General features: G+C 37.0%; 2 protein-coding genes across 2 annotated transcripts in view; both read right to left on the bottom strand.

The window, feature by feature from the left end:
• Positions 1–10,389: 10,389 nt before the first annotated feature.
• Positions 10,390–11,378, bottom strand: LOC125242063 (piggyBac transposable element-derived protein 3-like). The gene is made up of 2 exons (XM_048150764.1): positions 11,345–11,378; positions 10,390–11,050 (listed from the first exon to the last, which is right to left on the bottom strand). The coding sequence occupies exons 1-2, from the start codon at positions 11,359–11,361 to the stop codon at positions 10,390–10,392; spliced, it is 678 nt and encodes a 225-aa protein (XP_048006721.1). The 5' UTR covers positions 11,362–11,378.
• Positions 11,379–11,715: 337 nt separating this feature from the next.
• Positions 11,716–25,671, bottom strand: part of LOC125242077 (orexin receptor type 2-like) — a 252,498-nt gene continuing 238,542 nt past the window's right edge. The window contains exon 8 of the mRNA XM_048150779.1: positions 11,716–12,827. Coding sequence (XP_048006736.1) covers positions 12,664–12,827 — 164 coding nt within the window. The 3' untranslated portion in view covers positions 11,716–12,663. The remainder of the gene's footprint in view (positions 12,828–25,671) is intronic.

The raw sequence follows: 25,671 nt of genomic DNA, 5'->3' as shown, positions 1-25,671 counted from the left end.
CGAAAGGCATCCAAACTTTGCCGGATCGTTGGCAAGAAGTCATAGATGCTAATGGTGATTACATCATCGACTAAGCTTTTTGTATTGTAATAATAATAAAAAATATAAAACGTAAACCAAGTGTCTCATTACTTTTGTGCCAACCCAATACATCACCATGCATTTAAGGGTTAAAGGTCTCTCACAATGATTTATTCATTATGTACGAAAACGATGAAAAAATTTTAGTTTACATTATTTTACAAACCTGAGTACCAAATTTCACTAGACAGAAATAAAGCTGAAACACACACACACTTTTCATTCTAGCTCATTAACTAAATCTTGAAGTCTATGGACATTAATCAAAATCAGGGTAAGCCTAGTCATTAGCGGCGCTGAGATCGAGCGGGCGTTTAATCGTACCGCGAGGGATGTTCAAGGATGTTGGGGGTAGTTTACAAATTTACAGGTTGTTTGGCACATGAACCGACAAATTTTTTAGGGGGTTGGTGGTGTCATTTCCTTCCTTTTCGTCCTAGCTGGAGTTACGGTTCTGGAAATACGATTTTTTATTTTTTTTCCTTATTCAAAAAAATAGATGTACCTTAGTGACTTTTTATGGAGAAATCTCAACTCAACAATCACTCAAAATTGACTAAATTTTAGCAAAAAACAGTTTCTTCCACGTATATATTAGGTACTACACGCAATAAATTTAAGTTAAGATCAAATTAAGATCAAAGTACCTATTATATATTATAATCAACAGCTGTTACTTAAAATTACCTAAAACTTTCTTCATAATTTGAATTGAAGTGTTTTTTCAAGGCTTAATGCCTCTTTAATCATTTTCTCTACCAGTTCTAACACATTTTGAGTTAATGTCCAGGCAGGCAAAGTATGGTCGCGCGATAAATGATAAAACATCTGGCCGTCCCTATCGCACTTACTAATAGTGCGATAGGGACGGGCTGATATTTTATCGTCTATCGCGCGACCATGTTACTCGTGCAGAAATGGTAAACGACGGTGAACGCTAGTTTTTCAAATAAGGCCAGTACCTACCTTATATACACGATGTAACATCAGGAAACTGAATAATTTTAACAGCGCCTCATTGTATTAGAAGAGTAAAATGTAAAGCATAAAAAAAGCGAGTAAATTGTATAGTGTAATGTATGTGTAATGTACGCTGTAAAGAATTCGAAACGTCGGGATGAATTTTAAATTCATTATACGCGATTTAATCCGTTTCCATAGTTTTATTTCATGAGTAACTATCGCGGTAACCGAAGACAACATTAAGTAAGTAAAATGTTATTCAAACTTTTATGGATTTCGCCTAATTTCAGAGTTATAAGCATTAAAAAAAGAATTACTTACTAAGTATTCCTCAGAACAAAGCCCTATTTTACATAATCTAACTATCCTCGTTGATAGATGGCAAAAAATAACTAGTAAACAATTGCAACAAAAGTATTTTGTTTTAGAATAAAATTGTAAATTTTATTTTAAGTGCCGGTTTACGAATAACATTTACTTTTTATGTAAAAAAAATTCAAAAAAAAAACAAAAAAAAGTCTTTTTTGGCGAAATGTATCTTTCTGTTCCTTAATGTTACACCGTGTATTAGGTAAATTTTTCACTTCGTATCGCTCAATGTACCTATATTGAGATACAATAAAGCTCCAATTTTGGAACAAATGAAAATCAACTTAATTTCGAACACAACTAGGATAAAAATTGAAGATAGAAATTATTTTCAGACAGAATTTAGTTCCTTTTAATTTCAATTTCTCAATTTCAAAAGAATATACTATAAATATCAACCATTATTCGTGAAATATGAGGTATTAAAATAGAATAAAAAGGAATCTATTTTTATTCGTGGACACAGGCAAGACTAATTTGAATTAATTGGTTCTATTGGTATAAATTACACATTATAACGAAAATAGAAAAGAATGAAGTGCTACAAAATGGCATCTCAATATTTTGCTGGTGACTTCCAGCGCTGATCATCCGATGAGACCATGAAGTGAGAAAGGTTCATGGAAGGTAACAGACACACAGAATGAGTATAAAATTACGATATTAATGAGAGTGAGCTTATCAAATTTTATAAATAAGAGCTCTTAAACCAGTTTTTCATGTAAATATTGTCCATTTTAGATTTCGTCGTTTTTTATCATAGCGCTCTTGACCCAAAAGCGTTTAGGATGTCTTTTGTGTCCGTCCATTGTTCCGACTCTTATCTATAAGACATTATACATAAAAGTATTTTTGATAATGTTTCTGATATTGTTGTATCAAACATGAAGAGTCCCACCCGATTTTTCATTAAGCATAATTTTGTACGTCTTATTGTTATATTTGTTACGTATTCCAAGGCGATTTCAATTTCTTCTTATAAAATTTTATTTCTCAGTAATGGCGTTGCTGGACTCGTTTAATTTAGCATTTATTTGTGTTTTATAAACATAAAAAATACCTACCTTTACAGTAGCGGTAAAAATATATGACACTTATTTAAAATACAGTGTGTATTTTTAGGGTTCCGTAGTCAACTAGGAACCCTTATAGTTTCAACATGTCTGTCTGTCCGTCCATCCGTCCGTCCGTCCGTCCGTCCGTCCGTCCGTCCGTCCGTCCGTCCGCGGATAATCTCAGTAACCGTTAGCACTAGAAAGCTGAAATTTGGTACCATTATGTATATCAATCACGCCAACAAAGTGCAAAAATAAAAAATGGAAAAAAATGTTTTATTAGGGTACCCCCCCTACATGTAAATTGGGGGCTGATATTTTTTTTCATTCCAACCCCAACGTGCGATATATTGTTGGATAGGTATTTAAAAATGAATAAGGGTTTACTAAAATCGTTTTTTGATAATATTAATGTTTTCGGAAATAATCGCTCCTAAAGGAAAAAAAAGTGCGTCCCCCCCCCCTCTAACTTTTGAACCATATGTTTAAAAAATATGAAAAAAATGACAAAAGTAGAACTTTATAAACACTTTTTAGGAAAATTATTTTGAACTTGATAGGTTCAGTAGTTTTTGAGAAAAATACGGAAAACTACGGAACCCTACACTGAGCGTGGCCCGACACGCTCTTGGCCGGTTTTTTTTTATATTACCGCTTAACCAGACCAAGGTTTTAGTGCAGCTAAGAATCTATACAATACAACAAGTAATTTAATTAGTTTGGTCCTAACTACCAGAGCGTAGGTACCTAATTTAAAAAAAAAAAACAATTCATAACCTAACCACAAAATTAAAATTAAAAAAAAACCCCGACCGCGACATAGTAGACAAATTTTCATGAAACATGGCTAAAAACATTCCTGACTAACTCAGCTTTCAGACAAAAAAAACTAAATCTAAATCGGTTCATCCGTTCGGGGGCTACGATGCCACAGACAGACACACACACAGACAGACAGACAAACAGACGGACAGACAGACAGACACGTCAAACTTATAACGACCCCCGTCGTTTTTGCGTCGGGGGTTAAAAAATACTTACCTGGCTTTGCTGTTTTTTCTGTCGTGTTTCATCTATTTATCATCTATTTCAGTTTAACTAGAAACTATCATAATAATTATATATGTATTATGACATTTTAGTCTTTTTAGGGTTCCGTACCAAAAAGGTACAACAGGAACCCTTATGGTGCGACTCTGTCCGTCTGTCACATTGTTAAATATCTCGAGAACTACTTATGCTATCGATATGAAATTTGGAATAGTTATAAACATTGTGAACCTCTACAACTTGAAAATATTTTTTTTTTTAATTAAATAATATAAATGATAGAAAATGGCCAAAATGAAAGGGGGGCAAACTGAAAATTTCAAGTAACTAGGTCAAGTGGGGTATCGTTAGAAAGAGCTCAAATTGTACATATCAAAACTATTTTTTATAATTTTTTGGTTGTGGAAAAAAAATGCTTTTTGAAGGAAAATGTAAAAAAAAATACCGTTCCCCCCCCCTTATCTCCGAAGTTTACCAACATAAATTTATGAAATTTTCACCAAACATGGCAATTATAATGAATATTACAGGAAAAATAAAATCGTACACGTATCTTGAAAACTTTTTTTTTTATTTATAAAAAACCTTTCAGATTTACATTTTCAATTTCAACACCCTTGCGGGTGTTTATTGTACCTGTATTTATTAACAAAATAATAATGAAATTACCTGCTTTCAAATAGAGGCAAAATGGTTAAAATCGGTTCACGCAATAAACAATTATTCCATAAAAATCATCTTCCATACTAGCTCGCGCGCATTAATTTACTCAATTTGCCGATAGATGTCGCTGTATGTTGAACGCTCATTTCCTACATCGCGTTTTTCCTGATATGATGAGGTCAATCAAAATTTTAATTTTGTGGTTAGGTTAGGTTAGGTTATTAATTTCAATATTTACCCCCATATTCATAAACGTTCACTAAAGTTATCAAGCCGATAAAGTTTATTTGTCCCTTTTTATCACACCAATACGTCGGACAGGGACAAAGACTGCTCTTGTACAAGTCGCAAGTTAGACCCCACATGGAGTACTGCTCTCACCTTTGGGCAGGAGCACCTGGATACCAGCTTGAACCCTTTGACTCGATCCAGAGACGCGCTGTACGAATTGTCGACGATCCCAAACTCACAGGCGGTATTGAACCCTTAAGTCTAAGGAGAGACTTCGCCTCCTTATGTGTGTTCTATCGCCTTTACAATGGGTTGTGCTCTGAAGAACTGTTTGACATGATGCCAACGGCCACTTTTCATCATCGCACCGCTCGCCATCGACAGGACGCTCATCCACACACCTTGCAACCTAAATGGTCGCGCACCGTGCGGTTTCAGAGGAATTTCCTCCCGCGGACGCTCCGGCTGTGGAATGAGCTCCCTGTCGAGGTATTCCCGATGAACTACAAGTATGGGGTTCTTCAAAAAAGGAGTGTACAAGTTTCTAATGGGTCAGCAACGCGCATGTGTCACCCCTTGAGTTGCAGGCGTCTATAGGTTACGGTGACCGCTTACCATCAGGCGGGCCGTATACCTGTTTGCCACCGACGTGGTATAAAAAAAAATGGGTCCCAGGTCTCCAGCTTACGCGCCTAACGCCCTCCACCAGGTTGGCTTTGGCCTTTTTTCTTTCGTGTATGATAATAATTATCATACAAGATAATTATTATCTATTTCAGTTTATAATTTAAATATTTTGATTATTAAAATAAACGAGGGACACGATTGTCTCCCTGTATCAAACATTGAAAACGGTTCAGTTGTTATTTTATTATATTTGCTTACAGAAAAAATAATCCTATGATCATCCAAAGGGCTAAGCCTGTCAAAGGAAGTTTCTTATTCACACAAAGGATTATGGATTACAGGAAGGAAAAAGGATAAACAGGAAATCAAAATAAATAACATAGTTTCATAAGATTTTGAACATTCATTATTACAATCATATGTACAGAGTTATAAATATTCTTGTTATCAAACTATTTAATTTTATACTACAGTTTATAATAAACATGTTTATACAACCTTATATTTGAAGTTAATTATATTATTTTACAATATTCGATTTAGGTTTTAAATGAATCGGGCTTCGTACAAAATATCGAAGTTAAATGCATTCAAAAAATATTTACAACCATTTTAATTAATAATTATAATAATTATTGTATTTAGGCCGAACGTATTATAATAGGTCTCTATGCCTCCCTTTTACTCCAACGTGAATAAAAAGGTCAGCATGTTGCCTATGATCATATGACATGTTTTTATTTCAAGCTTATTGTACCTATTGCACTATCGCCCGACCCAGGGCTCCACGGAAGACCAGCGCTGTGGCACCATCGGTGCCAGAGCACATGCTGAGTGGTGTCCTCTTGCAACCACAAACCAAACCCCATGTAAAGTTGATTTTGTACTGTTTAGTATGTAAGTGTCATATTCTTTTTCTTTTTGGTTGCAATAAATGCCTTTTCTTTCTTTCTTTATTTCATGTATTGTGACATTATCTCGGTAAAGGGGCCTTATATTGCTGATGGCACTTACGGCGTAATGAGCGGTGTTCGTGTACAAATACGACACCGCAGGACGTAATCGCAGTCACCAATAAGGTCCCTTTACCCAGATAACGTCACATATTTTCTATGGCCTTATACTTCAGCATAAGTACTTAACAACAGTAGTTTATAGTTAAAATAGTAGTGTGTCTACTAAAAAATACAAATTAAATTATTTTCTGTGAGGATAATTTAATTTGTTCTAAGAATTAGCATGGCAGCGCCATCTCTCTTCGCTAACTCGTAATCACATGAGTTGATTCAGTTAGGAGATCGAACTAGTTTCGGTTCTATCTCAGAGATGGCGGGGGGCGCCTTAGCCTTCGATAATTGTGCTATATACTTGAAAATTTCGACCCTTGCCACTAATTCGCATAACTGAATACTCCTAATATGAATTGGCATACCGTTTATTACGCATAACGTTTAATACGCATATCATTATTTCGCATAACAGATTTCGTATAATGCTAATGCGCATAATGTAAATTGTTATAACGATGAATTGGTATAAGTATAATAAGCATAACTTTGTTTCGTAGAATGTTTAAATGGCATACAAGAAAATTATATTTTCACCGCACTAACGGGTAACGGCTTACTTTTCTGTTCGAAAACAGATAGCAAAATTGCATTTTATCCACAAGAGTGCAAAGTAATTTCATACAAATTTTAACTTGATGTCTTAAGCTAGCTGATAGAATTTTACCTATAAATGATGATTTTGAATCATAAATATTGAAGAAATCGATGGATTTGATTTAGTTTGATGTTTTATAGTCAGTATTTTGTTCGTGTTGGGGTGGTGAAAAATTTGGTTTTCAAACTCGGTGGCAATGTTTAACATGCCGTACGAAGGTTAATGTGCCTTGAAACCCTCGCAACGCTCAAGATTCCACTTTTTGAACCACTCGCTACGCTCGCGGTTCAATATTGGAATCTTCCGCTTGCTGGGGTATCAGTATTGGCACGTGCGATCAGCGAAAATCTAAACGATGAAATAATATTATTTATTAAATACTATCCATTTTCAATTTCTTTTTTTTTTTTTTTATACTACGTCGGTGGCAAACAAGAATACGGTCCGCCTGATGTAAAGCGGTCACCGTAACCTATGGACGCCTGCAACTCAAACAGTGTCACATGCGCGTTGCCACCCCATTAGAAACTTGTACACTCCCTTTTGCTGTGTTAAGTACACAGCAAAAAGGAGTGTACAAGTTCCAAGGAGGGTTCGGGTTGCCGACGACTCAAAGGACAATAGACGGAACAAGTTAGTTCCGTAAGTCCTCCCGTCATCAGCACACCGCACCCTCGTTGAGCTCTGGCAGCCTTACTCACCGGCAGGAACACAACACTATGAGTAGGGTCTAGTGCTATTTGGCTGCGGTCTTCTGTAAGGCGGAGTGAGAGCGGCGGATTTCTAGAGAGAGAAGTGAGAGCGGCGGATTTCTTTAGTAAGGTACAGCGGGGCAAATCTAGACTAAAAGGCAATTGTAACTAATCCATTTTTTCCATTACTACACTATTTCCATTATTCCATTATTCCCTTTATTCATTTCAGTTCTTAGGCTAGGATTTTTATAATATGACTATAAAAGTAAAATACAAAACCACATACAAAACAATACAAAATATATAAACACATTATAAAAAACCTAACCTAGGGTGCCGCCAGCAGCGGGGCAGGGCCCAAGCTGCCGGTGGTTAGGGCTGCAGAGAGAGGAACCGTCGGACTATACGCGCCGTGTCTAAGATCACCGCCTTCTGCATCTGGCTCTTGATCCAGCCACCCAGCGAGAGTCTCTTAAGATGTTGGTCGAGACTCTTCGCTATGAGACCGTTCGCTGAAACGACTATAGGGACAATGATCGTTGAATCAACATCCCACATGGCGGTTATCTCGTGAGCCAAGTCTAGGTACTTACTGGACTTGTAAAACATGGAAGAAATTGACCAGTTACATTTGCCCCCACTTGAGATTTGCCCCGCTGTACCTTACTTACCCCTATTTTTTTCATGCTTAATAAGTGAGACAGTATAAATTTAAACATTCAAAATAGAGCGCTCGAAATTGGAAAATCAGCCCCTGATTGATCCAATCGCTTTCTCCATACAGTTAGTAGGTATGGCAATTCATTTTAGGATAATTAAAGTTATACGAAATAATAGTATGCAAATTTCAATTATGCAAATTCATTGTTATGCGAAATAAGAATTATGCATTTTTAATATTATGCTTATTCAATGTTATGAACAATTATATTATGCCTAATCTGTTATGCGAATTTAAATTATGCGAATTAATGATAGGCGAAATAGAGGGCACCCTTGGCGCTTCGTATCCTAGTTATGTCGTGTATCGTTCTTCTCAATTTCAGCAACAGAGTACCTAGCCAATGTTTGTTGTTGGTCTATTTCCAACTACTCATAAATTAAAATAAAAAGCCACTAGAAAGTGTTGAATGTTATGTATTATGTATGGGTATGTATTCATTTACAAACGTAAACTCATAACGGAGGAACTTTACGATCGGGCCGAGCTTAAAGTCGTCATCAAATAGAATTTGCAAACAATGTAAACAACGTACTTACTTAAACTCATAAACTCACGCCTCGTATACCTAAGAGTAGTAGGCAGAGTACATGAATCAGGTTTCAGTACCACTCTAATGTTAGACGTACGAGCAAGTACGCGTACTTATGGTTCGACGATCTGTTTCGATTCTGTGTCACCGTAAGTACGCGTAATTTAAAGCCGCCGCGCATAGTCGTCGATGATCCAACCGGTTTATAATCTTTACACTTTTCAACCACTTTAGCATTAAGGGGTTGAAAAACAAAACTTGTGTCATTTCAGTCACAGGTAGCTGCCTATCCTATACCCACACCACAATCTCACAGTCGACTTCTACGACACCCACGGGTTGAAAATGGTTGGTGAAATTTTTAACCCGTCACCACACCTTAGGGTAGCTTAGTTGATTAAACTTTTACTGAAAATGTGTGCGAGTAACCGGTCGTAATGTATAACCGCCTGCTTATATAGCGAGAACGAGCGAGAGCGGGTTCTGCGGTATTTGAGCAAAGAAAGAAAGAAAGAAGAAAGAAAGAAAGAAAAGCATTTATTATCACAAAATACATATCAATAACTATCTAAAACTAAAACCAAACAAACCAAAAAATTATAAGTTGCGCTAAATGGTCCTTACTCAGCTAGGTGTCACGGTATGCGCCACATGGCACACTCCGCAACGCTGGTTTTCTGTAAGGCCTAGAAGATGGACTAGGACAAAGTTCAAGAGTGCCCGCCTGGTGGGGTCTTGGTTGCGAAAGTTTTAAACTTTTATTCAAAATGTGTTTCATTTCCATTTTTTTCATATTAAATATTTATAATAAAACTATAATATTGCTTGACCAATGAAACCATAAAATAGTAACATCAAACTATATATCCGTATATAATAAAAAAACATGCTAACCCCATAAAAAATCAAATACCCATTGTGAACCCCTACACATTTTTTTTTTACATGTACTTAAACCCCAACCTGTTCTCTGCCCGGCCCAAAAGTCCCAAAAATTCCTGCCGCGTTGCCTGGTTGAATGGCTAAGGATATTTGCTGGACCAAGAAAGTCCAGCCCGGGGATCACAGCCCTTTCCCTCAGCCGACGCCCTATCTCCCTAACAAGCTTCTTGGCCTCGGCACACCACGGTCCAGCCATCGATCAGTCGTCTCGATAGTAACTAAATATTGTTATTTCACCAACCAATTTGTTTACATTGTTCACAATTTCTATTTAACGGAGATTTTAATAGTCGGCCGCTGACACAAACAACTTCAGTCATTAATTTTATGAACATTAAATTTTATTTACATTCTACTTACCTACTGAATAGGGATTATTTCGTCTTTGTAGTACAATATAAGTATATGATTACAAGTAGGTATATATAAAATCATTATTAAGTTTTTGTAAGTTGAAAGTACCAGTGCTCGACAATACCTGCAATGACTTAAGGTTGAACGTGGCAATTACTGGGACACTGTCGAACACTCTTTCTTTTACCTTAACCCATTAACGGCTGAATTTTTTTCATGTCTCCGATTTTGATGATTTTCATATATGTTATTATATTGAACCTAAGAAATAAAAATCTGAAATCAAAATTAAAATCGAACTAGTAGAAAAAAAAATATTTACTGATGCCGTACGGCATCACTAGCCGTCTACCGTGTCTTTTGAAATAAAAATTATACTTTTTATTTTTATCATTTATTATGAGAAAATACAAATCAGGCAATATAAATTTTACAAAACAATTATTGCGTATGAAATCTGTAATTACATTTAGCACACAGTCCAACGTTGCACTTGGAGCATTGCAATCTCGATTGGCTTTTACAGTATTTGTAGCCACATCTACGACGCACACCCTCAGGACATGGTATTAAATAATGAGCAATAGCATCGTATCGCAGCTCATCGGAAACTTGGTAACCAGTCTTAGATTGTCGCGAAGTGAGAGGGCGACCAGGACCTCGGGGCAAGTTACGGAATCGCAACAAATATGTTTGAACAATGTGCCGCCGAAAGTCAAGTTGGTTAATAGGATTTCCTGATTTTCTAGATAAACTCCAGGCATTACAAATTGAGGCGTCAATCAGGTAGGTAAAAATAGGCCACCACCACTTTTTTCCTCGAATCCCAATCCGGTAAGTATTGATATTCTGGTCCATCAAGTCTGTACCACCCATATAACGATTGTAGTTGGTAAATACCGCAGGACGAGGTACTTGTATTTTCTTTTTCTCAGCAGCAGAATATCGGCCAATGCTTGATAGTGGTTCAACTCCGTACAATGAGCACATAGCTGTAACGACAGAATGAATATTGGGTTCAGGAGGCTCCACAAATATTTGGTTGACTTCATAATCAGAGTCTTCTTCTAAGATCGCCAGTGCCTCGTGTAAAGTACAGTTCCTTAAAAACAGAATTAATAATCATTAGAATAAACAAACATATACATAGGTAAATATATCTAAAAAGTACACATTAAAATGTAGAAAACACAAAAATATATATTAATTTGTAAAGACACGGTAGCCGGCTACCGGTGCCGTTTGGCATCGGCATCAATGATTTGGTCGTAAAGTAAACAAAAAGTGTGTTTACTTCATTATTTCTTTAAATAATGATTCTATATTGTTTACTGACTTTGCAAAACACAAAAATAATCACTATCTATCAGAAATAACAAAATTATGAAACACTTACTTGAAGACACCGTCCATTTTTGCACATTTTTTCCAACACTGATTTTTACCTCAATTGCACTCGCGCAATATGCATTGTGGTTGGCTATTAGTTCGACTAATCAAAAGACATGTCCTTCCTAGGCCAATATGGCGTAAAACATCTTGACCAATCACAATAACCGCGTAATGTGGAGCGAAAGTTTAAACGTCTAACAGGTGATGCCGTATGGCACCGCTAGCCGTTAATGGGTTTGTATCTTATGTATAATAAAGTGTTTACATTTATATAAAAGGTCTAAGTCATCAGAGACAGCTAAAATCAAACACTACTACTAACCTAAAAAATAGATAAATACAGTCATACTTAAATATAAAGAAAATATCAACAAATATCTGTGCTCATCACACAAATAAATGCCCTTACCGGGCCTTAGCAGGCAGGGTCACTACCGACTGATCCAGACCGATCGTCAACAAATACACAAATAAACGTCAAAATTGGTTAATTTGAAATGAAGGACAAACTGAAGAACTAGGTACTTACTTACTGTAGAATTTGGAGTGAGCGAGGAAATATTTCTAGACTTTGGTAAACAATTAGTAATCAATTCTTGCCTAATCTCTAGTAGATACAAATTATTTATTATTGTTCATAGCACAAAAAAATTAGGTAATGTAGTTTAAATAATTAACGTAAATGATGTGTAAACAACAAACAAGTGTTTTTGATTGTGTGTGTTTGTGGTTTAGATTGACGGGTAATTTCAACTTTTTTCCTATGTTTTACATTTTTACACTGAACATAACTAGGCACACGTGTTCAATCAAATGGGCTGATATGGAATAATGTAAACTTGTAAGATATTTCGATTTTTTGAGCGTTTCTTTTTTTTCGACACTTTTATAAAATGTGATATTAAAAAAAAAAATCTTTTTCTACTCAGAATCAGTAGCTTTTTCAAATCTAGTAGTTATAAAAATTGTCCCATAGGGGTTTTTCTTATTTTGTTATCGTTTTCCGTACATGTTGTGTGGGGTAACAAAAGAGGAAAGTAACAAAATTGTATGGATATTCTGGGACACTTTTTGTCTCCCAGTGAGATTGAAAGTACTCGTGATTTTGAATACAATTGACCTAAAATGTCAAAAATAAATGTTCATTTGATGTTATTGGCCTTGTACCTTGCTCCAGTATCTGTCAGTTTTCAGGCGCTCTAAAAATACCTATATTCCTTTCCATATTCGCAGAGACTTAACTGGATTTTTCTAGTTTTTCTACATGTTTTACAGTGTCTAAACTTATGCCTAAGAATACATGTGTTTACACAAGCGACAGTTCTACGAATATCCGTTAGTCAGTTCGCTGACGAGCGGCCTCTGTGAAAGTGAGTTCATCTCGAAGGAGGGTTTCGACTTGGCGGTGAAGGTGAGGGTTGTCGAGTGCTCGTGAATCGATCCGGAGGAGCAACAGAACGCGCGTCGGAACTCGTGCCGGAACTTTTCTGCAACCAAAAGTTACAAGATTAAAAGATTAGCAAGGGTCCGGAAAACGACCGTCATTTTGAAAACAAAAGACTGTTCTTTCAAACTTCAAACTTCAAACTTTTTATTTTGCAAGAATACACGTAAATACATAATAGGTCTTAAAACTAGGCTGCCGTGCGATGACAAGACACTGTATCTAAAAAACATCTATTTTCCAGAAATCGCAAAAAACTTTTTTTTTCTTTAATTGGCCACAGAGTCGTTATTTTTCATCCGATTGTAATGAAATTTGGACATTTTACAGATAATATGTTACTATTAGTGACCATTTAAAAATAATGCAATATTTATACTTCTTTCATGCATTTTAGAGCATAAACGTGTTATATCGTAATATACTTTATCAGTAATATGTGCGAGTTGCATTGACAAAACACTGTAACGCATGAATTACAGTGTTTTGTCATAGCAGACCATATTACTCCTAAGAGAATTCTAGGTGTGTACTATGTGTACACTATTAACTTAAACTGAAATAGTTGTCATATACCTTCTTATGAATAAGTAAATTTATTTACTAGTATGTGACATCTATTTCAGTTTATAAATATGTAGGTAATTCAATAAAGCAAACAAGCAAGGGATGCTGCTTCTGCTTCTGTTGCTTTAACATTTTTGTGGGACTACGTTTTCGCTTGTTTTTTCTTTGGCACAACTTCAACCTGAGACTCGGGTACTTCAGAAATCAGGAGCAGTATGTGTATGGAGCGTGCCATGCTCGGTACCAAGATTCAAGATCGGATGAGGAATGCCAAGATCCGTCGTCGCACCAAGGTGCAAGACGTGGGTCATTACCAAACTTAAATGGAGTTGCGAGGGACATGTTGCTAAGCAGAGTGATGGCTGTTTAAATAGGAATAACTAAAGACGGCACTGTAGTTAATTCCGTAAGACAATCTGATATAGGTTGGTTCATATTTTCGTCTAAATGAGTCACTGCTGGATGTACTTGATAAGGCGAAGGTATTGAGTACTCAATATCCATACCTACCTGTTCCATCGGCTATTGTTGAGCAGCATAATCAGTAGAACAATTTATTTTATTTGATGCAACATAATCATCTATACTTTTCTTATTAGTTTTGGCGTTCAGGGGTAGTTTATCACTTTCATTTTCTAAAAAACTTTTTAATCTGGCAAAATTCGATGACACTCTCTGTTGCAATGTTTAGAAAGTTTTTTAATTTAATTTATTCCGTTCTTTACATACTCATTTTACTAGTCTATTGATATCCACACAAACTAAATAAAACAACGTGCAGGCTGCACTTAAGAAGTCCTGATTTATACTAAAAAAACCGGCCAAGTGCGAGTCGGGCTCGCGCACAAAGGGTTCCGTAGCAGCAAATATAATAAACTTATTATGTCAATTTATACACCTGCCAAAATTACAGTTAAATCAACCTATCTCAAAAACTATAAGAGATACTTTGATCAAACCAAAAATCGTTGAAAGAGTTAATTAGCATGCATCACCTCTATTTTTTTTAGAATTTTATACCCCGTAGTTATAAAAATAGAGGGGGGGGGACATACTTTTTACGACTTTGAGAGCTGATATCTCAAAAACCGTTCACTTTAAGAAAAATGTTTTTTAGAAAACTTTATATCATTTTAAAAGACCTTTCCATTGATACCCCACACGGGTATGTACATCGAAAAAAAAATTTTCATCCCTCAGTTACATGTATGGGGGGCCCCACCCCCAATTCTTTTTTTTACTATTTAGTGTCATAATTTTGTAGCGGTTCATACAACACATATTCCCATCAAATTTCATCACTGTAGTACTTATAGTTTCCGAGTAAATCGGCTGTGACAGACGGACAGACGGACAGACGGACAGACGGACAGACGGACATGACGAAACTATAAGGGTTCCGTTTTTGCCATTTTGGCTACGGAACCCTAAAAATACCTAAACCAAAACACTCAGTCAAAATTTCTCGTCGGATTATTTTGACAAAACACTGTAACTTTAGTCACCGGTTGAAGAAATGGGGAGTTTTATTTTGACAAAACACTGTATCGAGAGATGCAGTGTTTTGTCAAATGACGACTTTAGATTTTAAGAGTTACAGTGCATATTACAATGAAGGTTTTCTATGTTTTTGATAGAAAGTCAGTATACTCTTAACATGTATATATAGAATAGGGCCAGATAAGCTTATTGGACAGTATTACCACAAAACACTGTAACTCGAGTTACAGTGTTTTGTCATGGCACGGCAGTAGGGAAGCGTCAGTGTATTCGACCAACAGGCATGCAAAAGATACTTAAACAGATTAAAAATTGAAGTTATAAAATGTCAACATGTAACTAACCTACCTTCGGAAATTGCAAAACAATAAATTTTAAATCATGTCAAAAAATAGGGTAGGTTCACATTAAAGGTATTAATGGTTACAAAGCTAGGCAGAACGGAACGGTTATACATTCAATGTCAAAATAAAACTAACACAAAAACAATATAGGTAAATCAAAATTTGAATTGGAAAAAAAAAAACAGAAACATGAAATAAAAAAATTAAATAGGGGAGTCAAATTTAAAAATCCGATTGTCTATGGTCACAACAGTAAGCAAACATGTGTTAACCGTTTTTATTTATTAATATTACATCATGAGATCAGTCATTGCAGTTATTAAAGTTAAGAAAATCTGTTACTGAGTAGAAACAGTGCTCATTTAAAAACTCAATCAGGTTTTTCTTAAAGACAACTTCGTTATCCGTCAACCTCAGCGATTTCGGCAAACAATTATATATTTTCGGCGCCATTGAAAAGAAACTTTTTTGAAAAAGAGCCGATTTACCAGGTACTGGATGTATTTTGTCACAATTTCGTGCCCCCGTAAGGTGCCTGAACAGATGCATATTTCTTTTAACAAACATAGCTGTTTCTAGAATATATAAATCAAACACAGTTAACACTTTAAGTTGCTTAAAATATGGTCTACAGCTGTTAGTGCGTTTCAACTTTCAAATGGATCTAATACACCGTTTTTGAGCTTTATGGACATCAGTGGCATGGCTGGAGTTCCCCCAGAAGATAATTCCATACCTTAAAGCTGAAGAAATATGGCCATGATAGGCGGACATAATAGCAGTACGGTTAACGACTTTATTTAACATAAATAAATTGTATGAGTATTTAACTAGTTTATTACAAAGAATGTCAGTGTGTGTATTCCAATTCATTTTATCGTCAATATGTAAACCTAGAAATTTTGTAGAATGAGTAATAGCTATATTATGATCTCTAAATGTCACACTAGTCAAGTCTTCGGTTTTTCTTTGTCTAAAGCTCATAATTGTTGTTTTTTGCAAATTAATTTTCAAATTATTCTCTTCCAACCAGTGTACTAATCTATCTAAACAACCAGATATTTCATCCCTATCATTAAGCACAATAGTGCAGTCATCAGCATACAACACTGTTGGATGTGGGATAGCTCCTGGGAGGTCGTTAATATATGCTAAAAAGAGCAAAGGCCCTAAAATGCTGCCTTGGGGCACTCCATACGTAACCAAACTGTCATCAGAAAAATGCTCGGATTCAATCTTGGTAAGATGTGATATTCTGGTTATGTTTGTGCGTTGAGTTCTACCGGTTAGGTATGATTCTATCAAACTATGCACATTACCTCTTACACCATATAGGTATAATTTGTCCAGCAGTATTTTGTGGTCAACATAGTCAAAGGCCTTAGTCATATCTATATAGACTGCATAAACTGGACGGCTCTCATCCATCCTCGTGTATATTTTTTGCAAAAAGTCATGTATGGCAGTAGTAATGGACAGATTTTTCCTGAAACCTTTTTGTTCATCACACAAAATTTTATTACATGCGAAAAAAGTATACAATCGATTGTAAATCGCCTTTTCGAAGATTTTAGAAAATATTGTCAACAGAGCTATAGGTCTATACGAATTCATGTCCATCTTGTCACCCTTTTTGAATAACGGCTTAATAATTGTAATTTTAAGGCTGTCAGGGAAAGATCCTTCTTCTATACACCTATTCAGTATAAAACTTAGTACCGGGGAAATTGTGTTTGCTACTGCTTTAACTACTTTTGTTGTAACAGTATCATAGCCCGTGCTAGTAGTGTTTTTAAGATTTCTAATTATTTCAAAAATTTCGTAAGGATCGGTAGGTTTCATGAATAACGAATTGTGTTTATTGTGGGTACGTGATAAGGTTGTGTGTATGGGTTTGTTGCAATTGCTTTTAACCTGATGAACAAAAAAGTCGTTGAATTTTTCAGCAATCTCACTTGCATTAAAAACCTTTTGCCCATCTGCAATAATAGCTGAGATATTTTCTTTTGGAAAATTTGTCTCATTGTTATTTATAATTTTCCAAGTGGCTTTAACTTTGTTTTCAGCTGTCAAAATTTCATAATTATTTTGGCATTTCTTTGTTTGTTCAATCACTTGCCTCAATTTTTTAGAGTATACTTTATATTTATTTTTATGTGTTTCCTCTTTGGTTGACCTATATGTCCACAACATTTTCCTTTTGTTCTTACAACATAGTTTTATACCACGAGTAATCCATTTCGGCTTTTTAGTCGTGTAGATTTTAATTTTAACAGTAGGAAAACAAAGATCATAAAAAAGTTTAAAAGATTCAAAAAACCTATTATATGAATCATTAGCATTAGATGCAGAATATACTTCGCCAAATTGGAGTTCGCTTAGACAACCAATGAATTTATCTATGTTATCTTGAGAGTAGTCTCGTTTAAAAGTATACCAGTATTTTAGTTTGCAATATTTATTCACGGGACATTTTAATATTTGGGCATTATGATCAGATAAAGCGAATTCGTAAATACCTACGGTGCAACCACGAACATTATGAATTATATTATCAATGCAAGTACCGCTGCATTGACGTGTAGGTGTATTTACTGATAACTTCATATTATAACTAAGTACCATATTTCTAAATTCCTTACTATACTTAGTATCTTCAAGAATGTTTATATTAAAATCACCACACAAAATTAATTTCTTCTGCTTATCGTAGCTATATAGATTAAACTAGTTTTTTAAAGGTGCGCGGGGCCCGAGGGCCCCGCGGTCTTTCTTGTTGCTTTTTTGTTTTTTTTTTTTGCTTTGCTTGTTTGTTTAAAAAAAAAAAAAAAAAAAATTTCATTTATTTCAAGCCAATTATTGCTCATACAGGTTGATTCCATACTATATTATATTATAAATAAATTAAATTAAAAACTTATAATTAAATTACATTAAATTAAATTTACTAATTAACATTAAATTAAATTAAAATGAAAACAATTTACATTTATATTTACATCAAAAAAAATATTAACCGACCCCAGTCCGTACATGCCTGTTACAACAGTGGACTATGTACGGGCAGTCAAGACGGTCAGCAATCATTGCCAAGACAGTGTTAGAGCTGGCCCTCACGCGCTGCACCATCGCAGCGGCGCGCAATCGCATGGTGGTGTGGAAACAGGCCGTGCGGGCCTCCGCAAACATTCCCGAGGCGCTACAGTATCGGGGTAACCCCAACACCGCCCTGAACGCGTTATTATACTGGACGCGGAGAGCATTGTACGCCTTCTGCGTGTAGTCCGCCCACAGGCCGCACGTGTACAGCGAGGTGCAGTACGCTTTAAAAAGCGTTACCTTCACCTCACCACTACATCGAGCAAACCTGCGAGCCAACATGTTCGCCCTGACGCACAACGCTCTCCGCTCCCGTTCCATATCAACATCGTCCTTGAGGTCCGCAGTGACAATGTGCCCTAAGTACTTAAAACTCTGAACTCTGTCTAAAAGGGTTCCGTTAAGCCTAACGGCAGGTACATTTGAAACATCGCTATTGCGGGCCTCAAAGACCATGTATTTACTTTTTGCCACATTGTACCTCAAGCCGTGACTGACTGCGTACGCTTCACATATTTTTAACAACCGCCTGAGACCACAGACTGATGCGCTCAACAGCACCATGTCATCTGCGTAGCTCAAATTATTAACGCAGACCCCGTCTACCTGACATCCTGCATGTTGACTGCTGAGCGCCTCAATTAAGTCGTTCATATACAGGTTGAACAGTGCGGGAGAAGTTAGACCGCCCTGCCTCACCCCGCATTCCAACCCATACTCGTCAGACACTGCTCCTGCCCACCTGACAGCATTTACCTGATGTCCATACCAGTACTTAAGGATATTAATTTTTGCTTTGCTTTTTTGCTTTTTTGTTTCTTTGCTTAGCTTGTTTGTTTTTTTGCTTTACTTGTTTGCTTTTTTGCTTTAGCCTTTGTGTGCTTGGATTGGAAGCACTCTCTGCCCGCAGCTCGGCCTGCGGCCTTCGCGTGCTTGGGAGCCTATCAGACACGCTCCGGGCCTTCGGCCCTCCGCGTAGTTACTGTGGGGGTTGTAGGGAAGTTGGAGCTTAAACACGATCCAATAGTTAAAGTGTCTTGAGAAGCTCACGACGGGCTTGCGGCCTGCGGCCTCCGGCCCGTCGTTTCGCTTCTCTAAGACACTTTTACACAAGAGATATGTCGACGTGCAGGAATGGCGAAAGGTGCTATGTCTCGATTAGAGAAGCTTTGTAAAAACCGTGGTATTCGTCGTGCAACCAAGGTACGGCTGGTGCGAGCATTGGTGTTCTCCATCTTTATGTATGGCGCTGAAACTTGGAGCTTAAAAACCCTAGTCAGGAAAAAGATTGATGCTTTTGAGATGTGGTGCTGGAGACGGATGCTCAGGATCCCATGGACTGCTTTTAGAACTAACGAGTCAATACTGCGAGAACTGAATATCACCAAGCGGCTCTCAACTATTTGTCAGGAGAGAATACTCAGGTTCTTCGGGCATATCATGCGTTCTAAACAGCACACTCTCGAAAGGAACATTATCCTCGGCAAAGTCGAAGGCCGACGCTCAAGGGGTGGAATACCGCTAAGGTGGGCTGAGACCGTGAAGAAAGCAGTGCTTGTGGTTCCATGCAGATGGCAGTCCATATGGCCCTAGACCGCGTCAAGTGGAGATAAATCACTGTTGGTCACGATCCTCAGCCATGAGGGAACGACTGAGAAGAAGAAGACACTTTTACTATTGGGTCGTGTTTAAGCTCCAACTTCCCGGTCCGCCAGAGAGCCGATCAGGGACGCTCCGGGCCTTCGGCCCTACGCGGAGCTCGGCCTTCGGCCTTCGCTGGGTTTCGAAGATCCGCGTCGGGCCTTTGGCCCGCCGCTTCGCTTATTTAGATACTTTTTGTTATTGTTTTCTTGGGAGCACAGTCTGCACGCAGCTCGGCCTGCGGCCTTCGCGTGCTTGGGAGCACTCTGCCCGCAGCTCGGCCTGCGGCCTTCGCGTACTTGGGAGCCTGTCAGACACGCTCCGGGCCTTCGACCCTCCGCGTAGTTACTGTGGGGATTGTAGGATTTGTAGGGAAGTTGGACCTCCGGCCTGCGGCCTCCGGCCCGCCGCGTCGCTTTTTAGACACTTTTACTTATATTTTCTTGCTTGGGAGCACTGTCTGTACGCAGCTCGGAACTTGGACCGGAGCAATGACCGTCGGGCTGTGTAGAACGCTCCCTCAGGCTGGTAGGGAAATTTGACTTTGTCCCCTCTCGCCGCCGTTTTTGACTTTTCCAAAAATTTTTTTTTCTCATTTCTATTTTTGGCCCCCGCTCTTACCACGTGCCAAATTTGAACGCGCTCGGGCCGGAAATAAAAAAAAAAAATTTCAAAGTCGGCCATTTTGAAATTTTGTAAATGCCATTCGATGGACCTCAGATTACTGTACAACATTAGTTTAAGCACTATTAACCTTTTTCCTACCGTTACGGAGCTATGGGGATTTAAAAAAAAACCTCCATACAAACTGGTAGGGAAATTTGACTTTGTCCCCTCTCGCCACTGTTTTTGACTATTTAAAATTTTTTTTTTCTCATTTCTATTTTTGGCCCCCGTTCTTACCACGTGCCAAATTTGAACGCGCTCGGACCGAAAATAAAAAAAAAAATTTCAAAGTCGGCCATTTTGAAATTTTGTAAATGCCATTCGATGGACCTCAGATAACTGTACAATATTAGTTCAAGCACTATTAACCTTTTCCCTACCGTTACGGAGCTATGGGGATTTAAAAAAAGGACCTCCATACAAATTTCAATTGGCGTTCAAAGGGCGCCATTTTGAATTTTTCAAAATTTTCTTTTTGTATACTAATCTTGGGGTGGATGTCTACCCGTGTGCAAAATTTCAGCGCGCTCGGACCATTTTGAAATTTTTCAAAAAAAAAAGTCGGCCATTTTGATTTTTTTTTAATGCCATTCGATGGACCTCGGGTGACTGTATAACATTTGTTTGAGCACTTTTCACTTCTTTGTACCGTTACGGAGCTATGGTAATTAAAAGAAAAACCTCCACTCAAATTTCAATTAGCCCTCAAAGGCCGCCATTTTGAATTTTTCAAAATTTTCTTTTTGAATACAAATCTTGGGGCCACCTTCCACCCGTGTGCCAAATCTCAGCGCGCTAGGACCATTTTGAAATTTTTCAAAAAAAAAAGTCGGCCATTTTGAATTTTTTTTAATGCAACTTTTTTCTACTCGGATACCTGTATGACATTTGGTCGAGCACCCACCGGCTATCTCTTACGGTTTAAAAGTTTCCATACAAAATAAAAGTGGCCAGTTTTCCCACATTTGTAGCATTTTTAAATTTTTTTCTATTTCATTCGAATCAAGGCCGCTTGGAGATTCTATGACCAAAATTTGAGATCTCTACGACAAACTTGAAAAATCGTCAAAAAAAAAAGTCGGCCATTTTGAAAAAAAAATGGCGGCGTCAAAAACTACCCAGGGTCCTCTATGACATTTGGTCGAACACTCCCCGGCTAAGTCCAGCCGTTTGGCCAGGCCGTCCAACATTTTTTTAACCGGAACCGGTAGACCGACGGTCTGATCTATCCGGGGTCGCAGGACCAAACTCTATACGACAACACCAAACACTGCCACCTGCAAAAACTCCTTCTGCCCATTTTTTGAAAAATGTCAGTCGGGTTGTAGCTTTATATTATATAGAAATATAGAAAAATGTCATCAAGATTGTTGAAAAATATGTCAAAATGTTTGCTTATCCTACTAGGCGGCCTATAAATACAGAAAACAGTTATGTTGAAGTCGGTGAGTTCGATAGCACAACACTCAAATATACATGAAATGCAAAATTTTGAGGCTGTATCTATTACTTTGTAATTAATTCCATTTTTTACTAAAATGCAGGCACCTCCATGTCGAACAGCCCTAGTAAAGTTGGACGAGAGTTTATAATTTGAAATTTGTAACATGTTAAGATCATTATTTATCATATTGTGCTCAGAAATGCAGATAACATCAATTGATTTATTAGTCTTTGAAAGGTCATCTAGTGCTAGGCTTAAGAGGTCAGATTTATTCAGTAGTCCATCAATGTTTTGATGCATTATGTTGATATGATTAGTTACGAAAAAACGTGTCATCATTTATTTTATCATTTGGATTGTTTGCGTTGCAGGAAACATCATGTGTGTTGTCAATTAAATTATTCGTATTGAAATTAAGTTCTTTCGTCTCCTCAATTTCCTCAATCTTGCTATGTACATTATATACTAAATAATTAATATCGATGTCCTGTAAGAAATTTCTTAGATCGTTCATTATAGTCCTCATACCATTATTATTTATAAGACCCAAACGACTTGTAAACATAGTTTGGTCGTAATCTAGATTTCTGTTAGAGTCTAAGATCCAAGCATATTTATGTGTAATCACATCTAAATGTAACATGTTGTTGAAAACTTCAATTCTGGTATTGAAAATGTTTGAAAAGTCTCCAGACCTATAGGTTGGAGCACATAGAATAAAGTTTGTATGAGTAAGACCCTGAAGTTTTTCGCGAATGTATGCAATTAAATTGTGGTAGTTGCATGTAGATGTGAAATCATTATCTCCTATAAAAATTGTACAATAGTCCGTATCGGATAGATTTTTGGTTCTTTCTTTAATGTTTCTTAATAATTCTTTAACACCTCCACCCGGAGTGATAAAGTGGCACAAATCGAAACTATTATTAAACATATTAAGAGCTATGTTTGTTATTTTATTTTTGTTGTTTGCGCTTAAAATGTACATTTTTCTTTTATTTGTTATGTCTAAGGCTAAGGAGCTTGACGATTGGCTTGTGTGTGTAATTTCTTCTTGTGATCTTGCTAATGGAACATACTGTGCTTGTTGAATTGTTTGTTCCAAGTCCTTAATCTTTAAATTCAAAACTATAATTTCGTCGTTCGCTTCACTCAGTTTTGTTCGGAGAAGTTGTATTCTTTCCTCAAGATCATTTACCTTGGGACTAGCTGAATTACTAGATGGACTATCTAAACGTCGTTTCCTATTTGGTGTTCTTCGATTCTGTAGAGGTGGGGATGTACAAATTGTTTTTAATGCCTGTATCTCTTGTGTTAACTTATTTATTTGTATCTTCATGTCGTTGTTTTCTATTATAACGTTTTCTAATTCGTTTTCCGTGCTACTTAATTTTAAAGTTAAATCAGTCATTTGAGCTTTCAAATCATGTGCTGCTGGTGGTTCGCACACCGTATCCGCACTTCTTGACAAAATATCTTCCATAAGAGAATCGATTGATTCGTCATCACTGTCAAACTCCCGTAAGGATTCCTTAGATTGAGCTTTTGTTAGTAAGTTTATATTAAGGATGTCAGTATCATTTCCATCGTTGGCATTATTGGTATCGTCAGGAATAGTAGTGATGTCATTTTTATTGTATGTGTCGATGGTAGTAATGTCGGATCCATTTCCATCGTTGGCATTATTTGTAACGTCAGAAATAGTGGTGGGTGATGTCAATTTTATTGTATGTATCGATGGTAGAAATGTCAGACCCATTTGTGGGTTCGATCGGTTTTGAAGATTCAGTGGTGTAAGACGCTTCGGCAGTATTAATAATTTCGGTAGCTTCACTAGAATTAGGGGATCCGCTTGTACTGGGCGTATCAATGGTCTTTAAGGATTTCGATATACAAGTTCTTTTCTTCTTAGGGGTGTCATTTATAGGGATATTTGTCCTTTTGTTGACAGTCTGCTTTTTGCATGGTGGTTGGGGTTTCCTTCTCGTGGTGACATTGATGTTTTCGTTTTTTCTGACATTTTTTGTTATTTTCAGTTATTAATATATGTTATATTCAATAATTATCTTCTCGTAAGGGCTCATATGATATATATCAATATAATATAAAATTTCTTAAAATAGTTCTGCGTCAATTAGTATTCTATGTCAGGTGATAGTAGTGTCAGTTTAATATATTTATTATATATAAATCGTGTCGTATCAAACTATGCGTAGAATGGAAAAATACCCGTTGATAACGGTTACATTAACGTTATTTTTACTGAACGCAGCTATGTAACGGTGGCAACACTGGCGAAATGACAGATAGTCGAACCGCCTCCTGTTACAGATATCCAATCAGCTGATGTGTTTTTGCAAATTGTGCTGTGATTTGTTGTTTCAACACAAAATTAATTCAAAATTCTATTTATAACCGAAATAGTCTCGTACCTTGATTATAATCTTTTGTTGTTTCTTGATAATTCTGCTGTATCTGACGTGAAACTACATTTTGGCTGCGCAGTCCAATGTTTATCTTGAATGTGGTCACCAATTCAAGTAAGTTATTTCAGGATTTCACTTAAATCAATATGGGCCAAATTGTCAAAAGTGAGGTTCAAAAGTTTTATGCCTGTGTCAAGGGATGGCAGTCTATGCACTGTGATTACACATTTTACTTCGACAGTAACTCTCTATAATACTCGATCCTCTTTGTTTAGACTTATAAGACCGGGTAGACCGAGATTACCTTTCCGTTTACGTTACCTTTGTGATTTTTGTAATCAGATGCATGTGTCTGCGTCGAAATATCCGGAGCTCGACAAAAATCAAAGAGGTAATCACGGTATATATCCCGGTCAATATAAGTGTAATGAAAATAACCGTGAGTCATTCAAAACTGTTATGTTTAACAGATAGATACTGCACTAATTATACCAATGTAAATGACATTCATCGACCGTCAACGAAATAGTACTGTATTTTATGCAGCAGGCGTTTAAAGGAGGTCAAAAAAGACGAGTGGCGTGGGTAACAATTTGGGGCGAAACCGAAAATTGTTAATAAAGACGCCACGAGTATTTTTTGATTCAGTTAAACTCCGTTGCATACAATACTTTTTCTACGACTATACACTTTGTTTTTAATAGTTTTCTAGAATAACTTTCGTGAAATTCACACTGTTTAATGTAGAGGTATTTTGCATTGCCAGCGCAGCTGCCCAAAGCCATCCCCCGCCGGCTTACCGGTCACGCGCGCAGTATCGTTAAACAATGCGTTGCCATGGCTACAGAGCCAAACAATGCGTTTTCTATTTTCCTTACTGCGCGCGTGCGCGGAAGCCGGCGAGGCTGGCTGGATTCTAAATGACGAGCTTGTCTTTGTGTTTGTGTGGCCCCGTGTGTATTATCACATCACCATCCGCCTTCCTCCTGTGGGTATTGTAGAAGTCAACTCTGGATTATGGGTTCAATCCTACATAATTCCACAGTTGATGAGCTAGCAACTCCATAATTGATAAAAGTTTCCGTTTTATCTGTTAGTTTTCTTTCCCTTTTGGGAATATAAGCGTAAGTTTAACCATAGAGGAATAAATAAGGGAAGAGTAAAGTTGTGACTCCATACATCAGTAAATGCGAGTTATTT

The sequence above is a fragment of the Leguminivora glycinivorella genome, unplaced genomic scaffold (genome assembly GCF_023078275.1).
Source record: "Leguminivora glycinivorella isolate SPB_JAAS2020 unplaced genomic scaffold, LegGlyc_1.1 Scaffold6, whole genome shotgun sequence".
NCBI lineage: Eukaryota > Metazoa > Arthropoda > Insecta > Lepidoptera > Tortricidae > Leguminivora > Leguminivora glycinivorella.
Note: the sequence above shows the minus strand (reverse complement) of the source record. Positions and strands in the feature narration are given on the sequence as shown.